This window comes from Schistocerca gregaria, chromosome 2 (assembly GCF_023897955.1).
Source record: "Schistocerca gregaria isolate iqSchGreg1 chromosome 2, iqSchGreg1.2, whole genome shotgun sequence".
NCBI classification, from domain to species: Eukaryota; Metazoa; Arthropoda; class Insecta; order Orthoptera; family Acrididae; genus Schistocerca; species Schistocerca gregaria.
The window spans coordinates 695348802-695374226 of NC_064921.1; the positions used below are offsets into that span (position 1 = coordinate 695348802).

Below are 25425 nucleotides of genomic sequence, written 5' to 3' on the forward strand. Positions count from 1 at the left end.
ATGGAGATAGTAACGGTGTGATAGACAGAGAAGGCGGGTGGAGTAGGTGGGCAAAGAGGGAGAGTGGTAGGAGGTAGGCAGAGTGAGGGGGAGAGGAGGTGGAGGAGAAAGTGGACAGAGATGGGGTGATGGAGGTGAACAAAAAGATGGCAGGAAAAATGTGTGTCTCTTACTACACCTTCATTGTACGGGGAGAGGTGGTGGTGTACAGAGGGAGGGGTGGAGAAGGAGGTGGCCAGAGAGTGGGAGGGGAGGGGGAGGAGGAGGAGGAGGAGGAGGAGGGGGATGGGCTAATAGATGTGGATAAGTAACTATCGGGGCAACGTCGGGTTTCTCAGCTAGTGAATAGTAGACAGCATTGCGCTATTTTCGACAATGAATAGACGTAAGTGATGACAAATATGTTTCCGCTCTTGAGGTGCTTCTTCGCGGAGGCGGCAGCCCGGTGGAGGCTCGTACGCTGCGGGTCCTGCACACGGCCATCTTCCTCGCCAGGCCCGACGGGTCGCGCCTACGCCTGTTCGCCAGTCCTCTGCCCATGGCGCTGCGATACCTGGACGTCGTGCGGGCTGCAGCCAAAGGTAGGCCCGCACCAGTCGTCTGCACTACATAGTTTCTCCTGAGCAGCACCATGTAGCGCGCTTGCAGCAACGTCTGGTACGTACACGGTGAGAATGGACAAGGAACAACTGAAACGCCTGCGATGTAGTTTGATCTTCTTCAGAAACTACTGTCGTTTCAGTAACGATTTTTGTTCGGGATCGGGACAATTAAGACGTGATGTGAAGCCGATAGTATCGAGCACTTTGAAAATTATGCCCCGACAGAGACCTCTGCGATGTATATATCCTGTGTTCAACAATGCACGGTATTCTATGTCCTTACGGCTGACATTACAGACGCAGGAGAGTATCTTAACCCTCGCGTCGCAGACTTGATTTGAATTAACTTGCACATCACATTGGGATCCACAGGGCCCCAGTAAAATGTTATCCTATCTCATGTGTTCCAAGCTCATTAATACACACATTGGACTGTTTATATATTCGGACTTTGAAAATTACTATGTAGTTACTTATAGCTAGTAACACATGGTATTTATAAAATGTGCGTAGTATTAGTAATAAATAATGTTTTATATTTCTTTATGTTTCGATTCCCCATATTTGAATGTGTATAATGGAACAGAATGCCTTTCTTGACATTATTTACTTATTACAATGAGTAACATACGTATTTACAAATTTGATACAAGTTACACTTAAACACTATGCTGAAAACGCGTTTTTATATTTTTTTATTAATGTATATATTCAACATGAGTCTGAACTTGAATGAATAAAATAATATAATATAATGGGTTATTTGATTTCCGCAGGATATTTTAGCATAGGATGTTTACAAAATTACTATTAGAGCATATTCGTGCAAAAACGCATAAGCGAAAAACTGTAATATATCAGTCACCATTTTTATTATCAGTGAACACACTCGGTACAAATGAGGGTTCTATGTTCCTCTCAGATCGCAGTTTTGCAAACCAGGCAACACATTTTTGTTTTTCTGACCCTTTTCTCTGAACACAGTAAACATCTCACTTTGCTCGTTAGAGGTTCTGGTCTGTCTGGTGACACAGTATCTATTTCCAATATTTCTTCTAAAGTTCTCTTCGCATTCCTTCGTAGTGCAGGTATATTCAATCTAGCCCTTAGGTGAGGCGCAATTAATTTCCATGCCAGTTCATGCAGAAATTTTCTTCGGGGCTTCCTTACTTCAGTGCTGGAACCGGTAAACAGAACCGTGGCGTTTATCCCACTTTGATCCAAAATGCCACAGGAAACCCTCACAGTTCATCTTCTTGTTGCGCGTGCAGTCGTGTTAAGTTTTGCACAGCTGATCAAAAGTGTCAGTACCACCTTTTGTTTTATTGTATGAAATTGTCATTTAGGTTTCCTTGTTGTTTTGTTACAGCTTGACACTACCGCAACAACATTGCAAATGTTTAAATTAAAATCGCATGCATATAGGCACTAAGTTTCAATAAATTGTAGTCAACATACCCTTCGTAATGAACAATGATAATTACTATTGGGTCCTTAGGAGGGTTGAACTAGCAAGTCTGGTGTAAGGAGCCAATACTCGAAATTTTATATTTCAGGCGGAAGGAGGTCTTCAGTTGAGGGGCGGAGAGTACAATAGGTAGAAGTGACGTTTCACAAGAAAATGATCTAAATACACATTTGGTAAGCTAATTTGTGGACGTATTCTGAGTTAAAGAAGTACAAGCGATTTCTTGCATATAGATGGTGATAAAAGCCTATACATGGAATGAATTTAGAGTACTAGTTGTATGTGAAATGGGGACAGAAGAAGAATTCTGATATCTTTAATGAAGTTTCAAGTACGATTTTTTTATAATTACAGCTGTAGCTTAGTGTGTATCCTTTCAAGTATACTTATGGTAATATTTAATGCATGTGTAAACAGGCCATATTTTGAAATGCTGGCTGTATATCGTGAGGCAAAATGAACTTTCTGACACAAAACATCACAAAGTACTTGATCCTGGTCTTGTTTATGGAATTAGATAAAGGTTGTAGTCTGTCTGATAAGGAAAAGAAACGCTTCACGTATGTCCTGAGTCCCCAGGTCGGCAGAAAGCGTTTTGTAGTGGAAATGGAATAGAACACTTTCATTTAATTGAATCCATGGATACAATAGCACAGGAAAAAGTGGGGAACACAATGGATGAACATGAGGTGGATCTTAATCAGCAAAGAAAAGCCGGCAATAGTGCAATTCAAGTATTCACTAAGCCATGGTTCTTGAGTTTGTAGAAGCGGATTACAAGAGGCCCAATATTAGTCCTTCATCAATACCACTTCTGCAGTTGCAGTTTTCGCGTCTAGGTAAGTTTGAAACAGAATTTGAGAAGTGGAAAAAATCTTAAGGAAATAATGAACAACATTCCTCAACTTTATCATGAGCTCCATAAGAACATATCCCATTCATAGACAGCTGGTACCATTCGTGTAAGAAGAGGGAGTGGAGAAAAGAGATGTTGTCAAAGAAGGGGCGAGAAAGATTGAAAAATGCACAACACAATGGTACAGCATCACGAGTATTGCCAAAGGATGACATTCTTAAAGAGTCGCCACAGAAGGGTATGATTATGATTCTATAGGTATCGACTGTGAGGGCGTTATAGAAAGTAATTACGAATAATCTTTCCTATGTGTTGGAAGGGCACAAATATAGTTTCATTTTGGTATTTTATTTTCTATTAACCTATTGTTTTTAAGCTTGTCGGATTTTGCTGTAATTCCTCATATTTTTTTACAATAGAAATTTATTTTACTGTGTATATCACGTTAGTCGTACCAAAAAAATCTTCAGAATGTAGTACAGTAAATAGAATGTTTTCGCATATGTATCTGTTTGTCTCTAAAAGGAGTATAAAGATTTTAATACAATTTAAAAAATTATGAAGGGGTATTAAACTCTATAACCGTAGATGCAACTGTACACACGTTAACTGACCACCAAGGATGGTATCAAGTGACATTATTTATTAGTAGCCATTGAACATTGGCAGTGAGTTACTCTGTTTGCTTCAGCAAGCGCTTGTACCACGTATAGTTCACTCCTTCAGTTAACATCCGTAAGCCCCATCGATATTGGTGGTGTTACCGTGAAACGCAGTTCACTATCGTTGTCCTCAAGATTCGAATCTTGACACTTTTTACGCGTCGCTACGAAGATGAAGAATTGTTCTTCCTCAGTCATTTCACCAATGGAACTCGTTACGTACAAGCATATGTCTCGCTCTCCTCCTCCTCCTCCTCCTCCTCCTCCTCTTCTTCCTCTTCTTCTTCCTTCTTATCTTTTCGTCATGTATCTATGAGGGTCGGTGGTGTTATAAATGTTTTGGCAATGTTAGTGGGTGGCGCTCAGAAACCATAACTTCTTCAGAAAATGAATGTGTGTATCCCATCCGTCTGCTTCTGCAGCAAATCTGATTTCCTAGTGTGAGGAAATCTTCCAGGTCTGGTTTTAACGTGTGTCTGAGTTGGGATTTGGTTACCAGACCACTATTTACCTAGCTGGACGTGGAAAAAAGCATAAAAACATATACGACCTGGCCTCGTCCCCTTTGGGGAGCTGCTCTTGCAGCTGATTACGAGTTTAACTGTCATCAATCTCCTAAACACCATATCCGGGACGGAATCAGTGTACCTTGTCTGTCCACTTCTAGAGTAAATTCTGTGTACAAGTGACAAAAAGTTTTCTAAATGTTTCCTAAGCGTGTATATGAAGAAGGATGCTTGTACGAGCCCGATATTCACCTAGTAGGGTGTGGTAAACAGCCTCTAAAGCACAACCACTGTGGGCGTCGCACCGTCTTCCGTCATTCGTCCACCGGGCGATTTAGAGCAGGGGTCGGCGCATCTACCTGTTCCCGTGGCGGGCGCTGAAATACGCACGGCTGCTTGGGCCGGTCCCTTGACTGTATCCGACCACAGTGATACAGTGATAAGCCAAAATAAATAAATATGGAATCTGTTCTTTCGGACATGGGAACATGTGAGCTATATATATAGTTAAGGCTCACCGGCCATTTACCCATCTTCTTCTGTGCAGATGCGCAAACAGAGCCCGAACTCTTACGGGAATCGGCAGTAAAGCCGCGAGTAATGAGTATAATGGGCAGGGGCGCTATCAACATAGTGCGGGACAATAAGTTGCCAATGTAGGTCTCATGGGAGGTGTGCCAAAGATAAGTTCCTGCAGTCGCACTATCCTCTGTGTCCTCGTGGCTCAGGTGGATAGAGCGTCTGCTATGTAAGCAGGAGAACCCGGGTTAGAGTCCCGATCGGGGCACACATTTTCACCTGCCCCCGTTGACTTATATCATCGTCTCTATGCAGCTAAGGGTATTGATTTCACTGTGAATCCAAAGTAATATGACCACTGCCCACAGCGACGATGGATGACACCTGGTGTCGGTGAGACCACATGACGAGTAACAAAAATATTTAAGCGGAGCAGACACGGACGGGGCTCACCCTAGCGAAGATATGGGCTGCAAGTGGGGTAATTAATTGAGACAGCATCTTCTGCATAGGGCAGATTATTATTACGCAGAGCCTGTGAACGAATTTCTCTAAAACGGTGGAACTGGCCGAATGTTCACATGCTACCGTCATGAGCATCTACGAAAAGGAGGACAGTGAAGCCGGCCGGAGTGGCCGTGCGGTTCTAGGCGCTACAGTCCGGAACCGAGCGACCGCTACGGTCGCAGATTCGAATCCTGCCTCGGGCATGGATGTGTGTGATGTCCTTAAGGTAGTTAGGTTTAAGCAGTTTTAAGTCCTAGCGGACTGATGGCCTCAGACGTTAAGTCGCATAGGGCTCAGAGCCACTTGAAGGACAGTCAAACTATCACTAGCCGCTGAATGGTTGGAATTCCGCCACTCTTCGCAGAACGTAAGCTTCGGTGGCTCGTCTGCTATGTTAAGTGGGATAGATAGTGATCTATGGCGTCTCTACCGAAAGAGAGCAATACTGGTGCACGCGCAAGTGTTTCAGAGCATATCGGAATCGTACATTGGTGAACATTGAGCTCTGCTGCAGACTACCCCTGCTTGTTCACATGTTGACCCAACGACATCGTTAATTACGATTACAGTGGTCGGGATTCACTCGCCGATTAACGGAAACGTGTCGGCTCTTCGGATGGATCGCTGTTTTGCTACATTAGGTCGTCTCCACAAACGCCGTCATGGAGATGAACGGCGGCTCGAAACGTGCAGCGCGCCACGGATGCAGGCTGTGGTAGCAGTATTACTCTGTCGGAGACGTTATCCTGCGCTTGCATGGGATCTGTGGTAGTAAATGAAGATTCGCTGACAGCAGCGAATCACCTGCATCCCTCCATCATTGATCTCTCCCCCGACGACGATGTCATCTTTCAGCAGTGTAATTGTCTGTGTCTCGGAGCCAGAACCGTACTGCAGTCGTTTGAGGAGCATTGTAATGAACTCACGTTCGTGTCTCGGCGACCAAATTCACTTCATGTAAATCCTATACAGTCATTCTGGTTAAGTATCGGGCGCCATGACGGCGTTTACAAATCAGCTGCCCGTTATTTACGCGAATTACAGGACTGACCGTAGACATCTAATGCCATATACCTTCACAAACCTGTTAGTCAGCTATCGGATCCATGATAACCAGAATTAGAGATTATTTCGTTCCAAATACGGACAAGCAAGCTATTAAGCAGATGGTCAAAATGTTTTGGCTTGTCAGTGTACGTTCGTGGATATGCAAGCGTTGCAAAATTGTTACATAGTAGCTCATAAGTTGTTTCACACAACACTTTCTCCGTACTGTGAGCGAGTTTTTATTTGTCGCCAAGGAAAAGGAGTGAACACGGACGAAATGTGAATTACATATATATCACGTTTTAAAGCATATGTCAATACAGAAGGAAATGTCAGCGCGAATATTGTTCGTACGTGAGTCTCTAGCAGCGAAGTATCGCTATTCAGCAATCCTTCTAAATGAGTACTGTACACAGTCTCCTATTCTACAGTTTAGATTCGCCGCTGCTACCTTCACCCATTGCTTTAATTAAATTACTTAGATCGTTTCGTTAAGCTGACAGTTTCTCGGATCTTTCTCGCGTGAACCAACGGCCATTTATCGAGAACATGAGTGTTTAAAAAGCAAACTACCTGCTCACATCCGTAGCAGCGTTCGGTTTCTCTACGTTTATATAGCCATTTTAAGCCGGTATTTCTCTTGTTTTCATTTTGCGTGTTCTAACAGCTTATCCCTTCGTACTGTATGTAGATCTCCGTACAGGTGCTCAACATTTCCTAAGGTCCTGCGTCTCTAACTCATTCAGTTAACAACATACAGGGTGGGTCAGGATGAAAGGTACCTGCGTTGAGCGGTGACGGTATTGGCCATTCTGAACAAAAAACTTAAAAATCATCATACGCCTTTTTCTTAAATGTACTCGACATAGAGCTGTTCGAAAATTTTTATGACCACTGACCCTGAAACGTATGATTCGCGTTGGATCTATCCCCGTGTACTCATCTCTTAGCCACCGAGGTCACTCGCTCTTCTCCGTTAGTTTACTGTTTGTGGGGTTGGATTAATAGCTAAGTCTAGAAGCGCAGAGTGGACGTAGAGGAGAATTTCTTGTTCATACATGCGCCCGTCGCCTCGTGTGCAACTGACGCACTGCTATGACTGTACAACACTATCGAACATTGGTGCAACCACTGAAGTACTGAAACGTGAGCAAACAACGTGTACGCTTGCAGGACTCGTCACCCGGCCACTCGAAAGTGAAGGGCGCGTTGAAATCGACATAGTCTAATGTCGCGTTGACTGTATTCACATGTGAGTGTTGGCGATGAAGGACGTGATCGGCTCACGTGTGCTCAAGTAAAGGCACGTACGAGTAAGTTCAGATTAGCAACATAGCTGCTGTCGAAAAGAGACGCAAAATGCCTTGCTCCTGACCGTCAACTTTTTTGGACAACGTTTGTGAGAAGTATGTACACAATTAAACGAAACATTAGATGACAATTGTTTCTTTTTCTGCCAACTGCATGTGTCGTGTTCCCCATTGTTTTCATCAGTTTCCTCGGAAACTGTTAAGAATAGGACATATGTTCATAAGACGTATTTTGTTCGAATCACTAATACTACCGCCCCTCGTAGCATGTACCTTTGCTTCTGACTAACCCAGAATACCTGAAGCGTTCACAGAGTGGAAAATCGTATGAGAGGACCAGTGGTAGCGAGATTTAAAGACGTATTTGATATACAGAAGAATACTGTTGAATACAGTCTTCTGTGACAGCTTACGAGGTAAGCTATATGTCTGAATTCAGTGTGCCTCATACCACATTCAGTTCTCATATCTACAGTTGGGCATCAAGACAGAGGCTCATATTACACTTAACATCTGCTTGATACTCGTTTGTCCCAAACAGCTTTCCAAAGACAGTAACACTGTTATGAACAATTGCTGCCGTCAACGACCTACTTAGTGCAGAAAGACCATAAGAATGAAAAGCCCCAGTAGCTCTTTCAACGTGAGCATTAGGAAAATCAGAAAGAAAGCATTCACCGGTAAGAATACTATTCCTTAGTATTTTGTAATGGCTCTCATGCTGTTTAAATAACGACATACACTCCTGGAAATGGAAAAAAGAACACATTGACACCGGTGTGTCAGACCCACCATACTTGCTCCGGACACTGCGAGAGGGCTGTACAAGCAATGATCACACGCACTGCACAGCGGACACACCAGGAACCGCGGTGTTGGCCGTCGAATGGCGCTAGTTGCGCAGCATTTGTGCACCGCCGCTGTCAGTGTCAGCCAGTTTGCCGTGGCATACGGAGCTCCATCGCAGTCTTAACACTGGTAGCATGCCGCGACAGCGTGGACGTGAACTGTATGTGCAGTTGACGGACTTTGAGCGAGGGCGTATAGTGGGCATTCGGGAGGCCGGGTGGACGTACCGCCGAATTGCTCAACACGTGGGGCGTGAGGTCTCCACAGTACATCGATGTTGTCGCCAGTGGTCGGCGGAAGGTGCACGTGCCCGTCGACCTGGGACCGGACCGCAGCGACGCACGGATGCACGCCAAGACCATAGGATCCTAAGCAGTGCCGTAGGGGACCGCACCGCCACTTCCCAGCAAATTAGGGACACTGTTGCTCCTGGGGTATCGGCGAGGACCATTCGCTACCGTCTCCATGAAGCTGGGCTACGGTCCCCCACACCGTTAGGCCGTCTTCCGCTCACGCCCCAACATCGTGCAGCCCGCCACCAGTGGTGTCGCGACAGACGTGAATGGAGGGACGAATGGAGACGTGTCGTCTTCAGCGATGAGAGTCGCTCCTGCCTTGGTGCCAATGATGGTCGTATGCGTGTGTGGCGCCGTGCAGGTGAGCGCCACAATCAGGACTGCATACGCCCGAGGCACACAGGGCCAACACCCGGCATCATGGTGTGGGGAGCGATCTTCTACACTGGTCGTACACCTCTGGCGATCGTCGAGGGGACACTGAATAGTGCACGGTACATCCAAACCGTCATCGAACCCATCGTTCTACCATTCCTAGACCGGCAAGGGAACTTGATGTTCCAACAGGACAATGCACGTCCGCATGTATCCCGTGCCACCCAACGTGCTCTAGAAGGTGTAAGTCAACTACCCTGGCCAGCAAGATCTCCGGATCTGTCCCCCATTGAGCATGTTTGGGACTGGATGAAGCGTCGTCTCACGCGGTCTGCACGTCCAGCACGAACGCTGGTCCAACTGAGGCGCCAGGTGGAAATGGCATGGCAAGCCGTTCCACAGGACTACATCCAGCATCTCTACGATCGTCTCCATGGGAGAATAGCAGCCTGCATTGCTGCGAAAGGTGGATATACACTGTACTAGTGCCGACATTGTGCATGGTCTGTTGCCTGTGTCTATGTGCCTGTGGTTCTGTCAGTGTGATCATGTGATGTATCTGACCCCAGGAATGTGTCAATAAATTTTCCCCTTCCTGGGACAATGAATTCACGGTGTTCTTATTTCAATATCCAGGAGTGTATATTTTGGCACTTAACTGATATATTTTATTCACCAAAGAGATATAGCGTGTAGTCCATCATCGGCGGTACCAGGTGTCAAGGTGTGCAGCAGTGACAACCCATAACCACTTTTAAAACTTCTAGAGGTCTGTCATATCAAGGACTGAGCATAAATACAGTAAGTGAAAGGTATGGAACACCCTACATACAAGCGCTGTTACGCTTCTCATCTGCACACCCAACACTTGCCTATATCACCAACAAATTCTGTTGATCTGACGGCCGAGTAAAAACTCATCAACTACTATGCCACAGGAAGGAAACAATAGTCTTCCTGGAACCCAGAAGTGTTCAATGTATATAGCTGTTCCCTGAACTCTGACGTCAAAGTGAAATGTGTAGAGAACTGTAATATTAGTACTAGAAATTAATGTTAGGGAAACAGTAATTGGTTTTCTATTGGTATAAACGAGTTGCATTTCACACCAACAACAGAGCTCATAGAAAATTGTCGTCTGAAAACCACTAATCCCAGCCCATGCATTGTAACACAGCAAAACTTAATGCCGTGTAGCTAGGGCCTCCCGTCGAGTAGACCGTTCGCCGGGTGCAAGTCTTTCGACTTGACACCACTTCGGCGACTTGCTCGTCGATGGCGATGAAATGATGACGATTAGGACAACACACGTATTATGTTCGAGTATAATGACTTTTCTGGGGACTAGAAATCTACTCTGTAGGAATCAGTATGGGTTTCGAAAAAGACGGACGTGTGAAACCCAGCTCGCGCTATTCGTCCACGAGACTCAGAGGGCCATAGATACGGGTTCCCAGGTAGATGCCGTGTTTCTTGACTTCCACAAGGCGTTTGACACAGTTCCCCACAGTCGATTAATGAACAAAGTAAGAGCATACGGACTATCAGACAAATTGTGTGATTGGATTGAGGAGTTCCTAGATAACAGAAAGCAGCATGTCATTCTCAATGGAGAGAAGTCTTCCGAAGTAAGAGTGATTTCAGGTGTGCCGCAGGGGAGTGTCATAGGACCGTTGCTGTTCACAATATACATAAATGACCTGGTGGATGACATAAAAGGTTCACTGAGGCTTTTTCCAGATGATGCTGTGGTATATCGAGAGGTTGCAACAATGAAAAATTGTACCGAAATGCAGGAGGATCTGCAGCGAATTGACGCATGGTGCAGGGAATGGCAATTGAATCTCAATGTAAAGAAGTGTAATGTGCTGAGAATACATAGAAAGATAGATCCCTTATCATTTAGGTACAAAGTAGCAGGTCAGCAGCTAGAAGCAGTTAATTCCATAAATTATCTGGGAGTACGCATTAGGAGTGATTTAAAATGGAATGATCATATAAAGTTGATCGTCGGTAAAGCAGATGCCAGACTACGATTCATTGGAAGAATCCTAAGGAAATGCAATCCGAAAACAAAGGAAGTAGGTTACAGTACGCTTGTTCGCCCACTGCTTGAATACTGCTCAACAGTGTGGGATCCGTACCAGATAGGGTTGATAGAAGAGATAGAGAAGATCCAACGGAGAGCAGCGCGCTTCGTTACAGGATCATTTAGTAATCGCGAAAGCGTTACGGAGATGATAGATAAACTCCAGTGGAAGACTCTGCAGGAGAGACGCTCAGTAGCTCGGTACGGGCTTTTGTTAAAGTTTCGAGAACATACCTTCACCGAAGAGTCAAGCAATATATTGCTCCCTCCTACGTATATCTCGCGAAGAGACGATGAGGATAAAATCAGAGAGATTAGAGCCCATACAGAAGCATACCGACAATCCTTCTTTCCACGAACAATACGAGACTGGAATAGAAGGGAGAACCGATAGAGGTACTCAGGGTACCCTCCGCCACGCACCGTCAGGTGGCTTGCGGAGTATGGATATAGATGTAGATGTAGACAACACCCAGTCCGTGAGCGCAGAAAAAGTCTCTGACACAGCTGGGAATCGAACCCGGGCCCTTAGGATTGACACTGTGTCGCACTGAACACGCAGCTACGGGGGGCGGACATTGTAACATAGTGAATTAAGATACCGAAGTTTTAGTTGAGAATCTTTGGGACTGTTGCTAGCACTGGCTATTTGCTAGACGGATATAATTTCTTCTCCTCCTCCGCATTTTATTATCTAAGTTTTAGAGTCCAAGTCGTGCTTTTCATGGGCAATGTGAGGGGCCTTAATCGATGAATCATGTCCCACATGATCATCATCATGTCCTTCAGTTGTAATGTCTGAACCATTTTTTGTCCAGAAGAATGTCACTCTCTCTCTCTCTGCGGCTTCAGGGAGTCAGTTTCTATACATTTCTATCCATCACGACACTTTTCGATTTATTATCAATTATTACGACGCATGTTGCGAAAATTTCCTCTTTTCATTCATCCAGAAGGTCGTCCAGTCCTGCACCATACATCAAATGTTCACCAGCTGCTTCCTGTGACGAGTAGTATTTCATCTGCAACAATCAGTCATGAAATGTAGACGGGGTAAACTCGACCGTGGACATAACACAGACAGTTGTGTGTTGTTTCTTATTCAAAGTGGCCACTTCAATGTCGATGCAGGATTTTAGTTTCTCGACAAATACAGAAGGGTTACAAATAGGTGGCTAAAACGCATTGATCATACTCTACCTAGATCGGCCTGAAATATTTATTTCTTACCATTTGTTCCTTATCACGAAATGTACATACCACATTTTGTGTGATGTTCATCATAATGGTCTTGGACATCCTGCGAGACAGAAGTATATGCACTCAGTTTCAGCAACAGAATAACTTCGTAGTATATGACAATGTACAAGGAAAAGGCATTGTACAAGATTGACCTTAAGTACCTGAGAGTAACTATTGATCGTTCACCAAACTGCGGAAGGTTTCTTGGAAACATCTAATAGAAACGTTAAAGTATCAAGATTAAACCATATCCCACTGTTAAGTCTGCTGTTTTTACCACAACTTGCAACTTAGTGTACCCAGTTGCTGAATACTGTCCCACCCCACCCCCCTTCTTGTAAGTGAGCTATTTTACTAATAAGATGGACGTTAACTTACATTAACGTAAAATGAGTATTATAGGCAGAGTCCCATAACAGAATAATAACAGGTTTTAGGAAATTACGAAAGTATCTCAGGTCAACTGTCGCAGGGCCTCCAAATGAAGGAGGCGTAGACAACCGTCTTCTAAACCAGTTCTGGAATACAGTACGATAGGATATGAACGATACTATCAATGTGAAACGAGAATGACAATAGCTGTGTAAGTTATTTCCATCTAAAAATTTCTGGCAAATTAAAACTGATTTCCAGACACTGATTCCAACCTGGCACCTTCGATTTTTGTGGGCGAGTGCTCAATTAACTAAGCTATCCTGAGATGGACAGCTCAGTTTGTAGAATACTCTTCCAAAAAGGGCGAAGGTGCTAGGTTAGAATCCGGATCTGGCACACAGTGTGAATTTGCCAGGAAGTTTCACATAAGTGCATTCTCAGCTGCAGAGTGAAAATTCATTCTGGATAAGTTCCAGTTACCGGCTAAGATGTCGTAACTCACTGTGAAGTAGGAGAAGCTGTATGCAAAACGGCTATATGTATTGTCCTAAATCGAATGACGACGACTGCACAAGGTGTTATGTATTGATAGCAAACAGGGACTCTGCAACTCTCGCATCTATAACTAGGGAACTCGTGAACACACAGTGGAACAATAACAGTCAAAGAATACCTTAAGTGTTAATATAGTGTAAGGTTCCAAGATCTTAGTGGTACGTCTTTTTTGTCATTAAATTGACTTACTGTTGTACGTTCCAAGCGTTTCACCACACGAATCAGTGTTATACATTTTGGATACGATTCGGTCTATAAGCAGACTGATTTAATACTGATTGCTTAACATAGATCTTTTGATCTAAGCCACCCATTTCATATTAAACTGTTGTTCTTCCATATCCATAAATACAATAAAATCTGTAAATAATAAGTCGCGTCGTTCTGTTAAGTAGCCAAAGAATTAAATTTTCTACTCAGGAGGTGCTGTTTCACATACCACTGCAGTGTAGTAGTAGAATCATTCCTGGAGTAAGTATTTAAACATTGATGGAAGTCAAAGAAAGCTAACGAGCCGGTTTCGTGGTGAAAAACGAATTACATTACTTCTGTTTTACGTGATTGGGCTAGAATACGCCAGTCATATTAAATACTGTCAACAATGCTTTAGCGAAGAGCTTCCAGAACTGCTTTGGGCACGTGAGTTGCTAGGCAACTGCATGGACCCGCTCATCCATTCCTTTAAGCGACCGCTGGCTATGGCGCAGCAGTGTTGGTTCACATCAACCCACGAAGACGACGCAGGTAGGTTTTTGCTTCAGGTACTCTGGTACTAAGGTATTTCGCTCTCAGTAAGGATGCTCCATGCTTTTTCCGACGGATACATGGCCATTCTGGCCAGTATTACTACGCCAGCAATGTATTCTTATTTTATATGTAGTCCAAATGTTCCTTCTGTTCCGTCGTGATGCGTTTTTATAAGAGTTTCAGACGCATTTCACCAGTATGACATCTAAATTAGGTTGCTAGGCCCCCGCATAAATTTGTTTCCTTTTGTGTGCCCATCAAAACCGCAAAATTCTACAAACTACAGTTTGTAAAATCGAGGGGTCAATTCTAATATCCGCTACCACTCGTCGGCTTTGAGCAATGACGTAATGTGTGATGTTATTTTGTTTGTGCCTCAGGTTGCTGTCGATGAACGTTAAATGATTTCTCTGGATTTGCTCGTTACACGCGGATATTAAAAATTCGATGCAGATTGTTTTGTTTTCATCTAGTAATGTTTTCGGCATCTTTTGATAATGAAAGTAGTCGTGATTTATAAGGTCCTGATTCCTCACGCTGTTCGTTATGGATGAGTCAATTGTTTTTACTGCGAAAATTCTGTTTCAGAAAATGAGTGACCATAAATCAACTATAAAATTTTTGCAATCATTGGGCGTCATTGCTGAATTTTGCAAGTTCAGTGTCTGTGGAAATTATATGGTTTTGACGAAGGTTGCGTTATCACGAACTTCCGACGAATACATGTGGAGGTACAGAAAAAATAACATATGGAGATCTATACGCAGGGGGACGTTGTTCCAAAGATCGAAGCTGAATTTAGAAGTAATTGTCATGCTAACCTACTATTTTTGCTATGAATATTCTTGCAAATCTGTCATGCACGAAGAAGGTGTTTCGCGGTCACTGTAGTCGACTTCTTCTCGTTTTGTAGAGAAGTATGCGGGGATTTTTAAAGTATAGGGTGTCAATGGGGGCGGGTGGAGGGTGGGCAGGGGCTATAGTTGAAGTAGATGAGTCACATTTTGGAAAGAGAAAGTACGAAAGGACCCACGAGGTTGTTGGACTTTGGGTTTTTGAGTAGTAATTTCTGGAGGAGATTGTGCTAATGTTGTATTTTGGGTTGCACCAAATCAGACAAAGGAAGTCTTGACATCTTTAATTGAAGAATATGAGGAAGAAGGTTCTGTAGTCATGTCGAATGGTTTTGCTTCGTACAAGGGATTAGGTGAAAGTGGTTACCATTATTTGGTCGTGAATCACAACACACAGTTGAAAGATTATAAGACGGGGGCATGAACTAATACTATCGAGGGGTATTGGGGGGCTCTAAAATATGGTAACGGGCGGGGAAAGAGAAGGATTTCAGTGTTGCAAGGCCATTTAGATGAATACTGTTGGAGGAAGAGTATTCCTAAGAGCTTATTGTTTATCTCTTACATTTATAAAAGTAGTCATAATGTACAAGCCTCGTTTTCTGAGTTAGGTGTTGGTGGGTCTGATACTTTTTGTTTTGTTTTATGTTGCGGTTTCTTATGTTCCTGAATTGTGAGAGTGCTGCTTTTTCTGTCGTTTTAATATTTTCTGCCGTCAATGGTGGGCCGAGTGGTATTGCTGTCTCTTTGCCAGAGGGTTTATGTGATTGACTCGTGGTTTCATTTTTTTACTATTTAAAAGTTTTGTGTCTAATTGAGGACGGGTGATAGGGAATAACTGATTTTGGTGGTACCTCATTCGTGGCTGGCAGTTTGTGTTTCGTATTACTTTTTTTTTCATTTGTTAGTCTGGATTTTGCTTCTTTCGCTACAGTTTGAGCTTTTATTATTTCTTGTTATGTTCTTATTTTGTTCTTGTCAGCATCGATCTTTGACTCCTTTGGAATTTCATATGCGGTAAGTTTCTTTTTATGTAGTCACTTTTATGTTTTCCTTTGCTATGTTTCTGCTACACTTCTCTTACTGTTACTTCTGGTGTGTCGATTTTACTGAGTGTTTTTAGGAGGTACTGTAGCTGGTGTGACTTTCGTGTAGTATCGGTTGCAAGGTTTGGTAACTTTTTGCGTTTTATTTCTTTGGGTGTTCAGTAATGTGAGTAAACATTTTTATTTTTTGAAAGTGTAGTCATTTTCTGTAGTTCACGAACAAGATCATTTTTAAGCACGTTTCTGATATAAGATTTTTGCGCAACAGACAGTAATATTGGAATCGGTAACTAGAAATGACCTCCTACATATGTTGCTATTCGACGCTTTATTATTTGCATCGTTTTTGTAGTACGTGTGGAAAATTATGCACTCGCAATTGCTCTCGTGTTCTTATTTATTTCAGTCAACTCGTTTAAATGAAATTCGCGCGTAAATGATAGACGCGTTAAATGGCATACTGCATTCGTTTCTTTACGAGTATGATCCGTTCCATTCATAGATTGTCCGTTGCAGCATCTTTGCCTTACGTATGACGTCATTGATCAAAGCCGACGAGTGGTATCGGACACTAGAATTTATTCAAATCGAGAACTGTGCCGGGGATGCAATCCACATTCTTCTTACAAGTAGGGGAGATAGAGCTTCAGAAAAATTAGGAGCAGATACCATGAAATATATCACTGATCTCGCATATCGTTAATGGGTTGCGTTTAATTCAGTACAAAGCCGTCAAATTTTTCCTTTAGGAAAGGTCACTTGCCTGAACGATTAAAGTACTCAGTAGTGAAGCCTCTTTTTAAAAAGGAACAAAGGGATAATGTAGACAATTTTAGACTTATATCAGTACCATCAGTGTTTGCTAAAGTTCTTGAAAAGGCTGTGTATGGAAGGGTAATCGATCATTTTATGTCACACGACTTGCTATCAAACGACTTCGGCTGTAGAAGTCGTTTAACAACTGAAAATGCTACATTCGTTTCACAACTGAAAGTGCTACGTTCTCTTTTCTCTGTGATGACTGGGTGTTTTAAACAAAAGGTTTGTAACGCTATGCATATTTTTTGATTTAACTAAGGCCTTTCATTGTGTTGATCACAAAATCTTGCTCCAGACGTTGGACCATTATGGAATACGGGGAGTAGCTCACAATTGGTTTGCCTCTTACTTTAGCAACAGACAACAAAAGGTGTTGCACACAGTGTTGAGAATGTGTGTGACAAGGGGTCAGAGTGGGCTACGGGCAAGTGGGTGGTGCCCCATGGATCAGTGTTGGGGCCACCGCTGTTCCTTATTTATATAAATGATACGCTCTGTAGTATTACGTGTAACTCTAAAACATTTCTGTTCGCTGATGACACTAGCTTGGTAGTAAAGGATGTTGTGTGCAACATTGGCTCCGTTTTAAATAGTGCAGTTCATGACAGAAGTTCATGGCTTTTAGAAAATAAACTAACAAGAATCACAATAAGACTCAGTTTTTACAGTTTCTAACACACAATTCAACACAACTTGACGTTTTAATTTCCCAGAATGGACGTATGATTAGCGAAACTGAACAGTTAAAATTTCTAGGTGTTGAGATACATAGTAAACTGAGGAGGAAAGCCCACGTACAGGATCTTGTTCAAAAACTTTATGCTGCCATTTTTACTATTCGAACGGTATCTGGAAAATGAACGTTTGACAAAAAAATTTACTTTTCTTATTTTCATTCGCTTATGTCGTATGGTATTATAATCTGGGGTAACTCTCCCCGTTCTAAAAGGATATTTGTGGCTCAGTAGCGGGTGGTTCGGGTAATAAGTGGTGTAACCTCTTGTCGACCCCTGTTCAGGAGTCTAGGTGTTTTGACATTGGCCTCTCAATATATACATATTTCTTATTATCATTTCTTGTTAACATTAGCTAATTTCCAAGAATAAGCTGCTTGCACTCAGTTGATACTCAACGGAAAACAAACCTGCATTTGGATCGGACTTCCTTAACTCTTGTAGAAAAAGGTGTGCAGTATACTGCTGCATCCATTTTCAATAAGCTACAACAAGAATTCAAAAATCTTAGCTCTCAAATCGAAACTGAAGAGTTTCCTTATGGGTCACTCCTTCTATTCTGTCAAGAAGTTCCTTGAAAAATTAAGCTGATTCTTGTTGTACTGTTGACTGCGTTTACTTAAACTTATGGCTCGTTTTCTTTTCGGGTTCATGAACATTTTATTTTTATCTGTTATTAATTTTATGTCGTAATTTCATGTACTGACACGTTCCAGGACTTCGAAGATTTGTTCCTCAATTTGGTCCTACGGAACCCGACGTGTAAATAAATAAAAAACAAAAGGAAATAATGTTAACGGTGCTTCGGATAGGCATTGTCGCATGATGCATAGTTCTTCTTTCTTGAAACGGCTCCATCAGCCTACGATATTTGAACGTATAGCGTTTCAACTAAGGATTCACCAAGAATTTATCATGTGAGCTACACCATTTGTCTGGTTCGACACTTAAGATTCTGTATATTGTCTAGTTTAGTATAAATGTTAATGACGAAGGTTCACTAGATTTCTTGGAAATCTGATTCACTTCCTTTTGTTTGAAAAGCCGTTCCTTGTCTGAATATTTTAGCTACTTCTGTTTTGACAACAGATTTTGCAGCGTTACGTTAATGCATTGCATTCCACCTTACGAGAGAGCACAATAAATGGCCAGACTGGATCTCACACAAATTTCGAATTTTACCTTTTAGAATGCAAATTTTGAATATTTTGACTTCATTCGCTACAGCATTTTAGTAATTCTATTGATAATCTTGACTGCAGTCACGAGGTCCATACAGGCGGTTTCGTTCCCGGCGTCAGTGTGCAACAGTTTTCAGCAGCAGCCGAGGCGGTTTGCCGACGCATGATATATTAGATTGGATGTAGAATTTCAGTAGAGGGTTCGCAAATAGGTACTAATCCATATGCTAGAAAGGATACGTCGTCATATATGAAAAAAGTGAGGAATGTGGTGAAGAGTAGGAGGAATGAGAAATAGCAGTGAGGGCGAAAGAGGAAGTGCATGGGGCCTAAAGAAAAAAAGATCTGAATCACTATTGAGATGGTAAATTAAGTGTGTCATTGGTTATAATTTCAATCCTCCTTTGTTTTAATCGATGACGTAGCGGAAATCTGTTGTGCATTAGCGACATATTTTACATGTTTGGTGTGAGTTGATACTGGATTTTCTGTGTCCTGTTTAGATGTTAAAAAAATAAATGGGTCTGAGCACTATGGGACTTAACTTCTGAGGTCATCAGTCCCCTAGAACTTAGAACTACTTAAACCTAACTAACCTAAGGACATCACACACATCCATGCCCGAGGCGGGGTTCGAACCTGCGACTGTAGAAGATTCTAGCAGTGTCACAAACCGTTAGTTACTCTCATGCACACAAATTTACGTTCATCCCGTTGTGCGTCGTGGTGCTTCTGAAGGAGTAGTACTAATAACAGGATTTAGCACACTGAAACAACCGTTTATATGGCATGAAGCTTCTACTGGAGATCTCTTACGTGAAACTGTGGCAGTCCAGTTTAGACCAAAAACGTTTCTAAGATAGCAAATTTTTCCGTGTTATTTCATTCATTTATAAGGAGAGTGGGACTCCAACCCAACTTTAGCTACACTGAGGTGACCAAAGCGGTATGCACATACACAGATGTAGATATAAACGAACAGTGCATTGGCGAAGCTGTCATTACTCAGGTGAGTCATGTGAGGTTTCCCACTTGATTATAGTCACACAAATGGAAATAAGACTTTGAATGAGGAATGGTAGCTGGAGCTAGACATATGGGACATTCAGTTTGAGACATCGTTAGTTAATTCAATATTCCAAGATCCACAGTGCCAAGAATCCCAAATTTCAAGTATTACCTTTCCCCACGAGAAACGCAGTGGCCAACGGCCTTCACTTAACGACCGAGAGCAGCGCTGTTTGTCAGTGCTAACAGACAAGCAACACAGCGTGAAGTTACCGTAGAAATCTGTGTATGAAGTACGACGGACGTATCCGTTAGGACAGTGCAACGAAATTTGGCATTGATATGCTATGGCAGTAGACGACCGGCGCGAGTGCCCTTGCTAGCAGCACGACATCGCCTGCAGCGCCTCTCCTGGGCTTGGAACTGTATCGGTGGGACCTTAGACTACTGGAAAACCGAGGCCAGCTTAGATGAATACCGATTTCAAATGGTAAGAGCTGATGACAGGAACTGAGTGTGACGCAGACCTCACGAAGCCATTGTCCCAATTGCCAACATGCAACAAGTCACTGTGGAAGATGGTGGTGGCCCTGTAATGGTATGGGCTATGTATAAGTCGAATGGCCTGTGTCCTCTGTTCCATCGTAACCGGTAATTCACTGGAAATTTTGTAGACCCTCGTCTTCAGTTTCGTAACGGCCTCATCGCTACAGCTGTGGAGGTCGTATGTGTGGGTTCGTGAAACGGCTTCTGGCGCAGTGACTGCTAAGACAATTTCTCCCTGCCACTATTACACAGCTATGCCCCACGGTCAGGTAACAGGATAGGAGAACGGAGGTTCTGCAACACTCCAACAAATTACTAACAAAGTCACAAAAATGAGTTAAAAAATTTACTTATCTTTGTGACATGTTAAATGATTAAGTCTGCAACAGTGCATGTAATATAACACAAAAAGGCCCTCAATGGCTGAGTGCAAATAATCGCAGTAAACTTCACCGTACATATCAAATACAATTTGCAACTGTCTGTTCGCTTATAAGAGATTACTAAACGACATTCCCTTTGTAAGTCAGCTTGGGACGATGATCTATAATAAAGTGGGCGAGAGCTACTCTTCTATCTTCCGAGTAGGCCTCTGTCCGTTTTCGTACGGTCATTGGCGGATTGTACTCGGCCGGCAATTGGCCGAGGCGAAGTCGATACCTTCATCCTCAGCGCCGCCCATGGCAATGGTACCAGGTCTTTCTTTGCGCCTGTGGTGCTTTTGGCATGACAGTGTGTTGTTCGGACTACACAGCAGGAAGCTGTTATGTTCGGCTTCTTGTGGACCATTTTCAGCCATTCATAGACATCATGTTCCCAAACAACGATGAGACTTCTGTGAATGGCAGTGCACCATGTCACCGGGCAAGAATTGTTGGCGATTGGTTTGAATAACATTCTGGACTATTCGAGCGAATGACTTGACCATCCATCGAACATTTATGGGACATAATCGAGAGAGGTAATTCGTACATAAAATCCTGAACTGGCAACAATTTAGCCTTTATGGACGGCTATAGAGACATCATGGCTCAATATTTCTGCAGGGGACCTCCAGTGATTTGTTGAGTTCATGGAACGTCATGTTTCTGCACTACGCTAAGCAAAAGGAGGTCCGGTACGGTATTAGGAGGTGTTCTATGACTTTTGTCACCTCAGTGTACATAGGAAAAGCTTAGAAACTGATATAAGCAAAGTGAAATACAAAAAATAGCAGGGAAAACAGTATTGCTACGCTGTAGCGTCTTTATTTCTCCTGTATATGAGCTACATATTCACAAAAACAGTACTCAAACCAATAACAATAAAGTGACAGTAATGTTGCAATTATTTGTGTCAATAACTACTAGTCGAAATTAATAGCCACAATAGTATTCAGTTCACGAAGAGAATGTGCTGGTGGAATATATATGAGAAACGAACGCAGTTCAGAAGATTAGGTGTCTTAGTCAAATACCAGTTTTAATTTCATGCGCTCAGATTATTTAACGAATTGCAGGAAATCGTAGCAGGTGGACTACGTAATTATGGTCGGTACTCTCAAGGAGTCCGATACCATTTCTGCGAAGATATTAATAATAGAGCATATACGGCTTACAAACCTTCGTACGTCATAGTTCGATATGAGTGGATATGGGAAACTACTCGGGCAAGGGATTACCGATGTAGACTTCTTTCACCTCCCCAGCTTACTGAAACTGCTACGCTTGTTCTGATATAGTCCATCAGTCGTTGCAGGAGCATAGTTTCGCCATTGAGACATCTCTTTATGTAACACAGGCTAAAATGAAAATGAAATTGAGTTATATGACTCAGAAGGCGGATTGCATTTTCACATATCAGCATATCTGTGTCCGCCCCCGGTAGCTGAGTGTTCAGCGCGACAGAATGTTAATCGCAAGTGCCTGGGTTCGATTCCCAGCTGGGTCGGAGATTTTCTCCGCTCAGCGACTGGGTGTTGTATTGATCTAATCATCATCATTTCATCCACATCGACGCGCAAGTCGCCGAAGTGGGGTCAAATCGAAAGACTTGTACCTGGCGAACGGTCTGCCCGATGGGAGGCCCTAGTCACACGACATTTATTTAGCACAGCTGTAGCGCAAAGCTTCTTATTTGCACAACTGCAAAATTGCACGTAGCCTTTCCGCAAAATATTAGAAATCACTACAGCAAATTTAATGTGTACCACAGCTTACCTTTAGAAATTGCAGTGCTGCATAACGGTTGCGCAGGTGACACTCTTGTCCTGGAATGGCACAGACTTAAACCGATGTGCAATTCTTTTTTCCTACTACAGTATTGATATTTCACCACAATGACATTTGCCCACAATTTAGTAGCAACACGATGATCCCCAGAGTCACCTATATTTTTATTATGTAATTCACTGTGTTAAAGCACAAATAAGTTACAGTGACAAGAAAAAATCAATGCACTCCGATATCACTGTCGAGACTCCGTCCCAACTACATACCTAAAGCAATAACTTCAGACTGGAGATGCCCAACACACCGCCGAACACAGCCTTCTATCTGATGCAGCCCCATCTACAGTAACTGTCGCCTGAGGCCATAAAGACAAGACACTGTTTTCGATCTAGCGCAATCTACAAGCGGCAGTAGTTACGTGTCCAGGATGGGACAACATAAAAGAGGACTTCAAATCTCACGTAGTATTTAATCAGATATTTAATTTAACGATAAGAAAATTTACCCTTTTTGGTAATGAATACATATTATTTGTGATATTTAAATTAATTTTTACGGAATATCTGCAATATTTTTGGACATTTACTATCCATCCCCTGTCTTGGAAGACACGGCAAAACTGCGACTGTAGGATCTCTTATAAACAACCATTCCTGTTGGACGAGCAACTGCTATGCAGAGAGGCATGGACTTTCGCTCCCCTCCTCCTTTTATCAGCCCTACAGGCCCTCGAACGCCGTGCACTGCGCCTAGCCCTTCGAAACCGCTTCCCTCCCCCAACTGGATGCTCTAACAGCCACTGCTCTTTCTCTCCTCCCACCCACCCCCCTCCGCGCAATTCGTTTCAATTCTGCTCACTGCTCCTGGTGGTACTCTGCCGCTCTTGTACCACCACATTCCCCCTACGCTACGCTAAAACGAAATTTTAACCGCATTCCCTTACTCGACCATGACATTCTCCCTGATATACAGGGTGGTCCACTGACCGTGACTGGGCCAAATAACGCAGCGCTATCTATCACAATGCGAAAAAAGTTGTCCAACTAAAACATTCATATTTCTTTACGTACTACACGGATATGTAATAAAAATGGGGTTTCCTATTTTTTAAAAAGGCAGTTGATATCCGTTTGACCTATGGCAGCGCCATCTAACGGGCCAACCATAGCGCTATCTGGTTTCCTCTTCAAGCTAGACGAGTTTCGTTCTTTGTACTTTTTTCTTTTGATGTTTATTTCGTGAGATATATGGCCCGGTCACTATCAATGGACCATCCTGTATACCCATCCTACCAGATCCAAACACAACGCGCTCTAACTTCCTCAATCAGGATTCAAGCATGCTGTTCTTCCCCACACTTCTCCACCCACATCCTAGGTCTCGGGCTGGAACAGCATCCTTCGTCACTCTCTCGAATTCCTCCTCCAAACATCCGCCCACACAAACACCCTCTTACGCACTATCCCAACTGCTACGCTCCCATGTTACCCCTCTTCCTGGCAGTCTAGGCCCACTCATCACGTTACTATGTGTGCCTTTTTCTTCGTCAACTCACCGCCTTTTTACTTTTTTAATTTATGCAACTGTCCCTCCGCTTTTTATCCTCTGTGAAATATTCATTTGCCACTTCATCTGTGCCAATCTTTTACTAAATCAACAAATCAGTCTTCTACATTTTAAATTATGCAGCTCGATCAATGTCTGTTTGGTTTAATTAGTTCTAAGTTCTAGGGGACTGATGACCTCAGCAGTTAAGCCCCATAGCGCTCAGAGCCATTTCAACCATTTTTCTCACGATGCATTATATTACATGACATGGGTACCAATACTAACGAGTAAAGAAGCGCTAGCATGTCAAGATGTTCATTATGTCATTCATTTTGTCAGCTGCAGTGTCCAGTTTCATAACATGTTTAAACATTTTACTGCCATATGGCTGAAGAACGGAGACTTGTGCCCACTGACACCGCGCACCCCCATCTACCCTCCGGCCACATGACGTGAGAGAAATGAAATGACAATAAATGGAAAAAAAATCTACAAGAAATCCATACCCTAGCAGTCCATGTTCTAGGTCAAAACTGATAGCCACCGACAGTGTAACTGTAGTTGTAGGACTGTCGTGTAGTGACAGTATCATTAAGTAACTCTTAAATAAGAGGCTGCCATCATTGCAATCTATGGAGAAGCATCATGGCCCTTGTCACGATGAAGCACGATGTCTATACTACTCTATTCATTATACTACAATACTCACCGTTCACCAGGGGAAAATTTAACACTCCTTTTTACATTATATTAAAATACCTAGTAACAGGGGAATGTCATGTGACACTCAGTAGGAGATTGTGTGCTTAATTTGACTTCTGCAACACCGCTCTCGCTGCTGTTTAATATTGAATGATAGCCATTAAAACTGCAACATCGTGATGCTAGCGAGCAACGGACGTCAGATTGGCTTCAAGTGCACTGGATACTCGGTAATGCTACTGACCAGAATGAAAAATGCTCCGATCGTAGCACAAAAAGGCGCGTATCTCCTGGGAAGAGTTAGGGATGTGAAAGAAGGGAACTAACTTTCCGATTTATATGGTAGCTTCAAAGACATTTAAATCAAAACATCTTGACATGCTAGCGCTTCTTTACTCGTTAGTATTGGTACCCATGTCATGTAATATAATACATCGTGAGAAAAATGGTTGAAATGGCTCTGAGCGCTATGGGACTTAACTGCTGAGGTCATCAGTCCCCTAGAACTTAGATCTAATTAAACCAAACGAACCTGAGGACGTCACACACATCGATGCCCGAGGCAGGATTCGAGCTTGAGACCGCAGTTGTCGCGCGGTTCGACTGTAGGGCCTAGAGCCGCTCGGCCATCCCTGCCAGGCCATCGTGAGAAGGAAAGAGACTTGATACATGATGTTATGTCATATAACACGACATGCCATCGCGTCATCCAACATGATAGTAGTCATGTCTTCAATATGACAAAGTGTGTGATTAAAGTTTCGAATGCATG

General features: G+C 42.9%; 1 protein-coding gene across 1 annotated transcript in view; it reads left to right on the plus strand.

The window, feature by feature from the left end:
- LOC126334783 (agrin-like) overlaps nt 1-25425 on the plus strand; it is a 1978886-nt gene that overhangs the window by 115543 nt on the left and 1837918 nt on the right. The window contains exon 3 of the mRNA XM_049997385.1: nt 419-581. Within this exon, the coding sequence (XP_049853342.1) occupies nt 419-581 (163 nt within the window). The remainder of the gene's footprint in view (nt 1-418; nt 582-25425) is intronic.